Below are 13,025 nucleotides of genomic sequence, written 5' to 3' on the forward strand. Positions count from 1 at the left end.
GGTGTATGTATGTAGACATATTACATTATATAGTAATATGTGTGCCTGTGTGTAATGTTTACATGTCTACAACTAAGTAAAAGTTGGAACACAACTTGTTTTTACCTGGTTGTCTCTTTTTTCAGAAGATGCCAACAGCTTCATTGGAGTTGGGGCAGCCAGTACAGCTAGTAGGTTTGGATGAAAATGGGGTTCTCTACTTGGATGAGGAAGCCCTGAGTAATTGCTTAGAGCAGGAAGAGGTGAAAGATACTCCTATCTGCTTGATTTCCATCTTTGGGGAACAGCGACAGGGTAAATCCTTCTTGTTAAATTTTCTCCTACGGAGACTTAAAAACTTGGTAAGTTTGAGAATAAATGTTTATTTTCTTAGTATTTTAAAATTATTTCAATTGTGGATGGTGTTATATAGTGTTGTGTAGATTTTATTCAAGAAGTCAAGCATAAGGAATGAGTTTATGTGGGTTGCATTTTGCTCATGTTCAACTTTCTAAAGAATATGAGGAGAGTGGGAAATGTATAAGGCATTCATTCTTGGTCTGAAAAAACAAATGTAACAGATTAATAAAGGAATATTGTTTATTGAAGATACAGCAGTATCTCATATCTCAATAGTATCTCACTGATAGAGTACAAATGACTATCAAGGGGTTTCTAAATTCCCTGGAGATTTATGCCATAAATAAATCATAAAATATAATTAAAAATGAAGAATAAAACCAAAACATGGATATCACCAAAAGGCAAATGATGAACTTTGCAGAAATAAGGAGCAAAATAGAGAAAGTTGCTTGGCCAAGTAATTTTTGTCATATTGTAAAATATGTGTCATTTGACTAACCACGCTATTGAAGCAGCTGTGTGTTTCTTATCTCATTTATTTCTTCCTTGCTGACAGACTATTACAGATGACTCTTGGTTGGGCCAAGAAGATGAGCTACTGGCAGGTTTTCAATGGCATCCAGGAACTGAGAGCATTACCAAAGGGATATGGATATGGAATCAGCCATTTTTGGTCTCTGATGAAAATGGAAAGGTAAATGTTTGAAAGTTCAATACAAGAAGTAAATTTCCTTCTTTTTCTACCTTTTGTCTTCTTCTTTGTAGCCCCTATGTTTTTCAACAATTTTTCTGAATTTAATGCATTTTCCACCTCCTAAATATCACAACGGTCCCCAAATGAAATAAAATTCCATTAATGCTACCCAAAAGGTTGCAGCCGTAGCTTGTTGCTACGTTCTATACCCGAATTCTCTTCAATATGCCCCTGGCTTACTGCTACTTTCTGTGCCCAAACTCTCTTCAATATGCTCTTGGCTTCCTGCTACGTTCTGTGCCCAAACTCTCTTCAATATGTTCCTGGCTTTCTGCTACGTTCTGTGCCCAAACTCTCTTCAATATGCCTCCGGCTTCCTGCTACATTCTGTGCCCCAACTCTCTTCAATATGCCTCTGGCTTCCTGCTACATTCTGTGCCCCAACTCTCTTCAATATGCCGCTGGCTTGCTGCTACGTTCTGTGCCCCAACTCTCTTAATATGGCTCTAGCTTCCTGCTATGTTTTGTGTCCCAACTCTCTTCAATATGGCTCTGGCTACCTGCTATGTTTTGTGCCCCAACTCTCTTCAATATGGCTCTGGCTTCCTGCTATGTTTTGTGCCCCAACTCTCTTCAATATGGCTCTGGCTTCCTGCTACATTCTGTGCCCAAATTCTCTTCAATATGCCCCTTGCCTGCTGCTACATTTTGTGCCTGAACTCTCTTCAAAATGTCCCTTGCCTGCTACTACATTCTTTACCTGATCTCTCTTCAAAATGTCCCTTGCCTGCTGCTACGTTCTCCGCCCGATCTCGCTTCCAAAGTAACCTCTCGCCCGCTGCTTCCTCTGGTCGCCGCTTTCTTTTTTTAAAGCCTTAAAGTTTTGGATTTTCCTAATTGGTTTTCACACATTATTCACTTTTACATTGATTTTTATGGAAACATTGTTTCATCTTATGAACTTTTCTACTTACGAACTTGATCACGGAACAAATTAAGTTCGTAAGACGCGGTACCATTGTACATATATATATTCATATATTCATTTATTTCACTTCTCTATTCCATCTCCAGGTAGCCTTGTTTTTGATTGACACTGAGGGCTTAATGGATATAGAGAGAAGCAAGGACAATGGTGTCAAGCTTTCAGCTTTCTCCATGCTGTTAAGCTCCTATCAGGTAAAGTTCTAGAAACCAAATAATTCTTTTTTCCTCTAGACTGTAAAAACATGCTCAGCACACCTTTTTTGTCTTTCTTAATTGTCTTTTAGATTCTCAATGTGTCTCATAAACTGAAGGACCCAGACCTGGAATACATGGAAGTGAGTTGGGCTTTGAATATTAAAAGTGTGATCCTTGTCTCAGAGAGAGGTGGGAGAAAATGTAACACTATCAGGTAGAGGTGATATAAAAATATTGCTAAAAAATAGGTGGCATAAACCAAAGCCCAGACTTCTGGTATCCATTGATTCAGGTAACCAAATTGGAAAGATCCTAGCAGTGTGAATCAGTATCAGCATATTACAAGTAGAGAATCAATGCCTTGCACAAGCCTCTATAAGTAGTAGGTTATGTAGTACTTCAGATCCATTTACAGAAAATGCTGAGGAAGGTGAAAAATGGTGGCTATAATACCCTTCAAAGCATCTGAATCTTTTTCCAGGTCATCTAATTTCAAAACCACTTAATTAATCTTTGTCCTAATGGAAAACATGGGCAGCTCATGGTCCCAATCACTGTTGTTCCAGTGTGACCTACTCTCTCTTCCATTTCCTATAGTCCACAATGAAGACATCAAAATAGATCAGGGCAACCAATAAGGAAATTTCAAATTTATATGGTTGACTCAGCCATGAACATAATCACTAAACAAAAGCTTGGATCCCCACAACATTTTGATCTTAGATATGAAACTAACTCGTTGTCTGAATCTGCACATCCATGGAATAATTAACTCATCTCTGGTTCATGCAATTCACTGTTTTACAAAAACACTCCAATTTTATAAGATTAATGGGTCAAAGAAGCTTCATTATCCATAATAAAGTTTTCAAAGATGTGGAAAAGCAACATCTAAAAATATTGGCTAAAAAGAAAACAAGTAATGATGAACAAGCTGAAGAAATTGCTCCAGTATCTGAATAAACTGACCAGTCAGTAGAAGAAACTAACATATAGGATGAAGATCCTCCTGTGCAACAACTCAAAAATGTAGAAGTATATGATCTAGCAAAAATGCTTGAAGAAAGATTGAAAACCACGTCAAAGGAAACATACATGAAGTGCATAGCAAATAAGTGAAAGATCTGTTAACTGCCATGATCAACATTTTAAATTCCATCCCATCTAGTACACTATATGAAACCAACGCACTAATATATAGCACAATTCCCATTATAAGTGCAGAACTGGGTTATAAAATGCCAAAAAAGAAACCCGCTAGAACACCAAAGTGGAAAATCGGACTTGAAAATAAAATTTAAAATTACCAGAGGATGTCAGCAATTTAAAGTATTTGAAAGAAGGAAAACTAAATAACAAATAGCTGAAAAACACTACACAAAAAATACCTGGAGGAAAAACAATAACAACAAATCATGAAAGAAATAAAACAATGTGTAATAGCAACAGCAAAGAAAATTGAAAAATATGAAGGATGAATAAAACAATATTGTGAAAATGTCCAGTTGAGAAGAAACTAACACCTCTTCTACTGATTCCTTGATAAAAATTGAGTCTAAACTAATTGAGTTCACCCGTGTAAAGGAAAAGCTTTGAATTTTTGGAAAGAATTGGAGAAAACCCAGTGGAGTACAACAAAATTGCCTCCTGGATCAAAGATATTCTAAATTATTCCATTAGTCATTATGTAAAAATAAATATGACATACTTCTATCCGAAAAGTCATGGGATCATAAAGTGGAAAAAGTTAATGAAAAGGAGATGGTGAAGATCTTGTGGAACTTTTGAATACAGAGAGATTGTCATTTGGAACAGAACATGCCAGATATCACAGTTGCTGTGGGCCAAAGAGTATAGTATCTCTGTATCAGGAGATACCATAGTCAAAGAAAAAGAACGGGAAAAATTACGAAATATCGCGACCTGGCCATTGAAACTATACGGCTATGGATGAAACATGTAACAGTGATACCCATTTCTTTGGGGCACTTGGTACCATGGTCAAGAATTTCACAAAACACATCAAGAAATTGCAGCTTCCTGCAATAACACCAGTGGAACTGCAAAAAACTGCGCTACTTGGAACATCATATATTTTAAGAAGATACTTAGCTGATACCTAGGATACTGGCAACAACCCATATCAACCATTAGCACCAGTCAATGGTATTTGTGACACTTTTTAAAATGTTCAGTTGACTGAGTTTCATTTTTAAGGAATAAAAGAGATTATGATTATTATGATTGTTGTTATTATTATTGCTAATAAGAATAACAACAACAGCTGACAATACCTACCCTGTGTCCTGAGGAAGGATTCAGTAGGTAGATAAAAATGTCAAATCCAATTTAAACATCAATGAACCATTATATCATTTCTAAAAATATAATTTTATATCTCTCTTTATCTTTCCTGTCATTAGGCATTCAAGGTAGCCAACAGTAAAAACAATAACTCAAAATCATGTATTTCCTAAATGACATTTTAGTTCTTTATCTCTGCCACTAAGTGAACATATAATTAATTTCAGTGAAATTAAATCACCTAATTTAATAGTCACCTACTTCTTTTATCCCACAGATGCTTTTGTACATAGCGAAGACCGTGGGCCATCAATTCAAATTGAAGTCTGTTCAGGTCAGGAGCTCCATCTTTTTCCTTCTTCCTTTTTACATTTGTGTAATGTATATTTTTCCCCTCTCCCACTGTCACCATTCCCTCAGGACTGTTGCCCTTAAGCATTGTCAAAGAAGCCCTTTGTTCCTGAATTCCTGTTCACAGCAAACGCCTCTTCATCTCTGTTTTCTTCTGCCTGGTACTTGCATCTCTTTCCTTTTCTTTCATTGTGAATACCAATGAATTTTTTTTTTACCCAGTGCTATTTGAGAATGCATTATTTATCTCTATAATGTATTCGTTTTTCTGTAAAATGGAACTTGAACCCTCAGGACCCCAGGTTGTCTATCTATGCTTTTGATGGAAATCTCATTTTGCTGTACTGTACTAACTTTCTCACTGCCTGATTAGGTTCTGACATTCAAATCAAGCAGAGATAAACTTTCTTAAAGCAACAAAGTAAAGGAAGGAGGGGTGTGTGCTTTGGAAAAATAAGTCATCTTATTCAACCAGCCCTTTTTACCCAATTCCTCAAGAGAAAGGACAATAATACTGAATAACACTTTTTTAAGGAAAAAGTCAAATATTGGATAGAGAGGAATGTTTTCAATCATATTCATGAAATAAGAGCTGATTTAGTAAGATAAAGTAGGAAATCCCTTAGAAAGTATAGGTAGTCCTCAAGTTATGACCACAATTGAGCCCAAAATTTATATTGCTATGTGAAACATTTGTTAAATGAGTTTGTCCCATTTTATAACATTTCTTGCCATAGTTGTTAACTGAATCATTGATTTCATTAAGTTAGTAACCCAGTTGTTAAATTGAACCTGACTTCCTCATTGACTTTGCTGTTCAAAAAGTCCCAAACGTTGATCACATAATTCCAGGAGGATGCTGCAACATCATAAATATGAATCAGTTGCCAGGCATCTGAATTTCGATCATGTGATTATGGGAAAGCTGCAGCAGTTGTAGGTGTAAAAAATGGTCATAAGTCAGTTTTTTTCAGTGCCAGTGTAACTTTAAATGTTTACTAAATAATTAATAATAATAATAATAATAATAATAATAATAATAATAATAATAATAATAATAATAATAATTAGTATTAGTATTAGTATTAGTATTAGTATTAGTATTATTTAGACTTATATGCTGCCCTTTTCCAAAGACTCAGGCGGCTCACAGGATAAATACCAAAACAATATGTATACAAATCTAATTTGTTAAAACTATCAGCTAAAATCCCACTACATTAAGAAGCTGTCAATTAACTCAGTCACATCCACATGTAACATTTAATGGTCGGCGGGGGGGGGGGGGCATAATCTACCTGCCCCATGCCTGGCAACATAGGTGGGTCTTAAGAGTCTTGCGAAAGGCAAAGAGGGTGGGGGCAATGCAAATCTCTGGAGGGAGCTGATTCCAGAGTGTCGGGGCCACCACAGAGAAGGCTCTTCCCCTAGGCCCCGCCTGATGACATTGTCTGGCCGACGGGACCCAGAGAAGGCCAACTCTGTGGGACCTAACTGGTCACTAGGATTCATGTTGCAGAAGGCGGTCTAATGCCATGTAAGGCTTTATAGGTCAATGAACGATAAATGACTACTTTTAAGATATTTTTAAAGTAATTATTCTATTAATTAGCTTAGAAAGGTTTTATATTGTATCTTTTTGTTATGAGCCGCTCCAAGTCCATGGAGAGGGGTGGCATATCAGTCCAAATAATCAATAAATAATAAATGAACTGTTGTCAATTGAAGATTACCCATATTTCACCCAGAGCCTAAAAGTCAGATTTAATAGGGAAGGATCCTAGTTTCACAGTGGTATGCATTTATCTGTCTGCCTGTTTTAGCAGCATTGATCAACATTCCAGATTCATTCTTTGGCAGAAAAAGGTTGAAAATACTTCCTGTAGTTCTTTGTAACAGTAGAATCTTGCAGCCCTATGTACAATCTACTTTCTAACTAACCTTTCCAACCATGCAGAGTAGGTTTGTTGCTTCCATGCATCCAGTGAACGTGTAGTGGGACCAGAATAGGAAGGAAGGAAGTCAAATGCAGATTCTCTTGCTTTTCCGTTGCAGCATCTTGATATCTTAGTTCGTGACTGGTTCTACCCTCCCACCTATGGATTCGAAGGTGGACATGTTTATCTCCATGAAACCATCCAGGTAAACCTATTACAGATATTATAGAAATATATCCTATGTTGATAATGAAGAGATTCCACAGGAATTTTACCTAAAGAAGAGAAACAGAGTGACTGTGAAATGGGGTTACAATGGTTGTGTCTTCTCACTTCTATTTGTCCATTTAACTTCAGAAGCTGGAAGGTCAACCCAACCGGTATTCACAATCCCTGGGAATATTCAAAAGCACCAACACTTCTTGTTACCTGATGCCCTTCCCTGGCAAGGCATTGGTGGTAGGAACTGAAGGCACCATAGCAGGCAAGAACATCTTTCTTTCCATTATATTTCATTCTGATAGACTTCATTCTATCAGGAGGAGGAACATTAATACAATAAATCCTTTCTGATCAGCGGTGGAGTTTAAAAACGATTAAATCAATTCATTGAAATGAAACTGGGAATCTTTATTTCCTTCATTGGAACTGAGATGGGAAAAATAAGCTATGGAACAGAGATCCCCCCCCCCCCTTATTATTATCATTTAAAAATTGTTCTGTATCCAAAAGGCAATATAAAATGATAAAATTATTCTACAAATAATTTGTATGACCAAAATTCACCAAAACTTTCTTATTGTACTATTTGATTTTTGTGGCTAATAGCAAAATATGCCTTTTTTTTTCAGAAGAGCTGTTTATCCCTCTCTTTGCACTACTCATGGTTGATAGAATTAACTTTGTAATGCCTCTGCTGCATTCATTTTCTCCAAAGCTTATACGATTACTAAAAGTGCACAAACCCTGAGTCTTGGAGATATTTAAAATATTCTAAAATAACAATTTCATTTCTCCAACCACCAACACCCAAACACACTGGCAGCAACCAAACACACTGTATATGACATACATACTGGAGCAAAGATTTATAAGATAGGATAGTTAAGGTCAAATCCAATACTCTGTTGCATTTTGGAGTCGGGCTAAACTGGGTTGCATTCAGATATTTTCAACCATTATCTTAGAAAAAGTAAAAAATAAATAAAAATTTTGTGCTAGCCAGAAGAGTCTGAATTGGTTTTTTTGCAGATATGGATGAGGATTTTAGGGGATTCCTGAAGGATTATGGGAATCATATTGCGATATCAGCTGGAATGCATGTACAGAGAAATCAGGCGAATAAACCTCTCACCGGGACAGAACTTGCTAATAAGATAAAGGTGAGTTATGGGATTCAAGTGATTGTAAGCAACCGAGTTCTGAGAGAGGGGTGGCATACAAATCTAATTAATAATAATAATAATTATTATTATTATTATTGTTGTTGTTTGTTTGTTTGTTTGGCATATAGAGATTTCTATTACAGTGTTCCCTCAATTTTTGCGGGTTCGAACTTCGCGAAAAATCTATATCACGGTTTTTCAAAAATATTAATTAAAAAATACTTTGCGGGTTTTTCCCCTATACCACGGTTTTTCCCGCCCGATGATGTCATATGTCATTGCCAAACTTTCATCAGACTTTAATAAATATTTTTTTTAATAAACTTTAATAAATAAACGTGAGTAATGATCTAAATGGTTGCTAAGGGAATAGGAAATTGCACTTTAGGGGTTTAAAGTGTTAAGGGAAGGTGTGTGATACTGTTCATAGCCAAAAATAGTGTATTTACTTCCGCATCTCTACTTCGCGGAAATTCGACTTTCGCGGGCAGTCTCGGAATGCATCCCCCGCGAAAATTGAGGGAACACTGTATATCAAAAAGAGATCAGTTTCTTGAGGTGTTTCTCAACCTCAAGAATTTTAAGATGTGTGGACTTCAATTCCCAGAAGTCCCCATATTGGCTAGGGAATTCTGAGAGTTGAAGTCTACACATCTTAAAGTTGTCAAGTTTGAAAAACACTAATACAATTATTCCTTCTCTAATGAAATTATTTATATAGTATTATTTATTACAATTACACCTATGCTTTAATCTGTATTATACAACACTGTATCTCAACCTCAGACAGGATTTCAACTCACAGAATTCTCTAATTGGTATGCTCTAAAACATACAGTACTTCTCCATTACTATCTACCAAATATCGATATATTCTCATATACAGTTAATCCATAACCGAGCCCAACATTTCTGTTGTTAAGTGAGACATTTGTTAAGTGAATTTTACCCCATTTTATGACATTTCTTGCTACAGTTGTTAAGTGAATTGCTGTAGTTGTTAAGTTAGCAACATGGTTGCTAAATGACTCTTGCTTCCCCGTTGATTTTTGCTTATCTTAAGAGTCGCGAAAGGTGATCGCATGACTCCAGGATACAACAACCGTCATAAATTGAGTCAAATTGCCCAGTATCTGAATTTTGATCTCCATGGGAATGTTGCATCAGTCATAATTGTGAAAAATTGACTTAAGTCACTTTTTTTCAATGTTGTTGTAATGTTGAATGATCATTAAATTAACTGTAAGTCAGGGACTACTTGTAGTCTATTCTGACACTTACCTTCCCCTCCTTTCTCAGAATTAAAAGTGTTGTCACTTTTAACAGCCAGCAGGTGGGGCACTTACACTTTTTAAAATTGTCCTTTTTCTTTCTGTACAGGCTGCACTTTCTTTCTTTCTTTCTTTCTTTCTTTCTTTCTTTCTTGCTTGCTTGCTTGCTTGCTTGCTTGCTTGCTTGCTTGCTTGCTTGCTTGCTTGCTTGCTTGCTTGCTTGCTTGCTTGCTTGCTTGCTTGCTTGCTTGCTTGCTTGCTTGCTTGCTTGCTTGCTTGCTTGCTTGCTTGCTTGCTTGCTTGCTTGCTTGCTTGCTTGCTTGCTTGCTTGCTTGCTTGTTGGATTTATTTGTTTCACTGTCCACTCCTTCCATGGCAGCAGAAAGCACACATCTCTTATCTTCCCTATCGCACCTACAGGATGTCAAGGTTGCTGCTTTATTGGCACATAATCTGCTACCCTAGTGCTAGAGGAAAGGTTTTTATTTATTTATTTATTTTTTATTTTATTTTTATAATTTTCATACTTTTCATCTTAACCCTCCCCCTTAATGAGATATTTATATATGATTGTAGCTCTCCCTCTCTGGCCTCCTTGGCACATCTGTGAGTCTTTTCAGCAGTTGACATATGTGTTCCATGCATGAGTGTTTGTGTGTTTGTGCGAGTTAAAAAAAGTCCTTCTCACCCCTATGAATGGCATACATCTTCCTCACTCTTAGTCTTCTATCTGGGCCTTGGAGTTTGAGGGTTCTGAGTAGGATCTTAGTTGATCCTAACATTGTGCTTGATTTGACAGAGAGATATGTTGCAGGCACTCTCCCAGCTCAGGTGTCACAGCCCCACCTACAGGGTGCAATTCAGCCTTTAATTTTCACATTATTATTATTAATATCATTATTATTATTATTATTATTATTATTATTATTATTATTATTATGTCAGTACAACACAGCAAATGAGATCACTATGCTGGATTTCGTATTTCATCACCAGTCAGGTGCTTCCCAAGCACCTAGGACTGCGTGATGTAGCGGCAAATTATGTTTGCCGATCCCAGTAAAGCGGCCTTTTGCAATTGACAGATGGAGATTTTGTTAATTCCAATGGTTTTCAAATGTCCGCTGAGATCCTTTGGTACTGCGCCCAGTGTGCCAAGTACCACTGGGACCACTTTCATTGGTTTATGCCATTATTATTATTATTATTATTATTATTATTATTATTATTATTATTATTATTATTTAGATTTGTATGCCGCCCCTCTCCGTAGACATCCTCCTTAGTTCCCCCTTCAGGCTTGATACTTCTCTAGCTTCTTGTACTCCTTGTTCCTTAAGTTGCTATCACTTGGCACCGCTACATCTATCATCACCATTGTCCTCTGTTTTTTGTCTATTGTCATAACATTACTAGTAGTACTACCTACTTGTGGTAATATATAATTTTATTCATGATTTTTATTTATGTAAAAAATATACCTGAAAACATACAATGGAGTATTAAGAAAAACCTTGCAAAATACAGTATAGATGGAAAGACAAAAAAGAAAAATGTAATTAAAGAGAAATTAAAAGAAAAACATAAAACAAATTTCTGATCTTGTTTGCAGCAGTTACAAAAAGTTTCTAATACTATTTCTTAGTCTGAACCTTTGGTCCATTTCAGTGCCTTTATGCTTTTAATATTTTCATTGCAATTGTTGTGTTATTCATTAACTTTTAAATTCTAATCATCCCAGAAAAACATTATTTTAAAATCAAAATTCTATGTGAAAAGAATATGATATAGGGAAAATATTTTGCATTGATCTATCCATATTATCTGTATGCAGGTGGGTTATAAGTTAACTTGCTACATATCTGGAAGTATTCTGAATAGCCGTCTAGGAGAATATTTTGTTAATCTGTTTTTACATGTTGAATTCTCCCTTTTTTATTCTTTTAGGCTTTGTCAGAACTCATGAAACAATATCACACTGGTTTTTCATCACCCACAGAGGTACTGAATTCCCCATTTTCCTTCTGTATCATTCCCTAGTATACATTTATAATTAGTTTGCAATTTTTTTAAAAGGAAAAGGTCTTTCAGAAAAAGCTCCACATTTGAATAAAATTCTATTGGCCATCTATTGGCCTAGTTGAGTGGAAGAACATCAATTTATTGAATTCTATAAAGGCAGAAGATGAGATGAGCATATCATAAATAACTTGTTAGATATGGCTTTGGAGGTCGATAGCAAAGGAAATCCTACTTCTAATAGTGGTAGATTAACCAGTAGAACAGCTTGACTTCAGAGTTGGAGGTATTTAAGAAGAAACTGGACAGCCACTTGTCTCAAATTGTATAGGGTCTCCTGAGTGAGCAGGGGGTTGGGTTAGAAGACCTCCAAGGTCCCTTCCATCTCTATTCTTATTGATTGGACTTTGCAATTGTAACCATTTCCATTGAAAAGAAGCAGATATGACACTAAATAGCTGAGATTGATGGATCTGATGCATAATCCAGTTTTTCACTTTATTACTTTCCTTGTCTCTTCTGGATATGAGGGAACTCAAGGAAAGATTAAAAATCTATGTAACCACATTGGCTAATATTTCCATTTTCTCTTTGCTCAGATGGTCTATACCTTCAACCAGAATAACAATAAGATGCTTCAGATGAAATTTAAAAAGTTCATCCAAAAGCAGGTAGGACAAGCCCTGTTTTATTATCGGTTTTTTTAAGGCAAAAAAAAAAAATGCGGATTCTGAAGGCACAAATACATAGAATGTATTAGAGAAAGAACAAATTTCTGTGGTTTGCCTACTGTAAATTGCCATGTTGTGAAGGAGAAAAAATTGACATTTGTTCAGAGTATGGTAGAGTAGAATCAGAGATATAATAGAAACCAGTGGACTGACCTTTTAAAATTCAAGTGTAGATAAGGAACAGAATTTTGGTTGCTAAATGATGTGGTCATTATTATGTCATCCCATGATCAGATCCCCATTTTACAAACATTTTTCCATAGCTGTTAAGCAAAATATACCATAATTAAGCAAATGAATTGTCAAATGATTTATCTGGTCATTAAGTCAATCTCCCATTGACTTTGTTGAAAACTAACTAGATCACAAATTGCAGTCATTTGATAACAAGATGCTGCAACTGTTGCAAATGCACACTGGTTGCTGAGCTTCAAAATCATCACCTAAATTCATGAATTCAAGCTGTAAGTCACTTTTTTCAAAGCAGTTGTAACTCTAAACTATTATTAAATGAACAATCATAAATTGAGGACTACCTATAGTGGTGTTAGTGAGTATTTAAATACAGAAAAAGGAAATGAAATGATTTTTGTCTGCTATTGTCTGAGGATGGACTGTGTTTTGCAAAATTTAGTAGATAAACCATTAACCCCTTATGGTGCAATGGTTAGATACAGTACTGCAGGCTAACACTGCCTATAACCTGGAGTTCAATCCTGACAGGGCTTAAGGTTTGACTCAGCCTTCCACCTTTCTGAGGTCAGTTAAAAAAAGGACCCAGACTGTTGGGTGCAATATGCTGAAATTGT

The 13,025-nt window shown here is 36.0% G+C and overlaps 1 protein-coding gene across 4 annotated transcripts in view; it reads left to right on the plus strand.

Moving 5' to 3' along the window:
- The window catches only part of LOC139153675 (RING finger protein 112-like), a 28,978-nt gene that overhangs the window by 11,938 nt on the left and 4,015 nt on the right, over positions 1–13,025 (plus strand). For 2 of the 4 annotated variants that reach the window (XM_070727930.1, XM_070727929.1), the window contains exons 4-13: positions 126–341; positions 899–1,036; positions 2,111–2,215; positions 2,308–2,358; positions 4,800–4,856; positions 6,929–7,015; positions 7,168–7,294; positions 8,062–8,192; positions 11,414–11,467; positions 12,085–12,156. In XM_070727930.1, coding sequence (XP_070584031.1) covers positions 126–341; positions 899–1,036; positions 2,111–2,215; positions 2,308–2,358; positions 4,800–4,856; positions 6,929–7,015; positions 7,168–7,294; positions 8,062–8,192; positions 11,414–11,467; positions 12,085–12,156 — 1,038 coding nt within the window. The remainder of the gene's footprint in view (positions 1–125; positions 342–898; positions 1,037–2,110; positions 2,216–2,307; positions 2,359–4,799; positions 4,857–6,928; positions 7,016–7,167; positions 7,295–8,061; positions 8,193–11,413; positions 11,468–12,084; positions 12,157–13,025) is intronic. The other 2 variants (XM_070727931.1, XM_070727933.1) reach the window with 2 other exon arrangements.

This window comes from Erythrolamprus reginae, chromosome Z (genome assembly GCF_031021105.1).
Source record: "Erythrolamprus reginae isolate rEryReg1 chromosome Z, rEryReg1.hap1, whole genome shotgun sequence".
In the NCBI taxonomy this organism is placed as follows: Eukaryota; Metazoa; Chordata; class Lepidosauria; order Squamata; family Dipsadidae; genus Erythrolamprus; species Erythrolamprus reginae.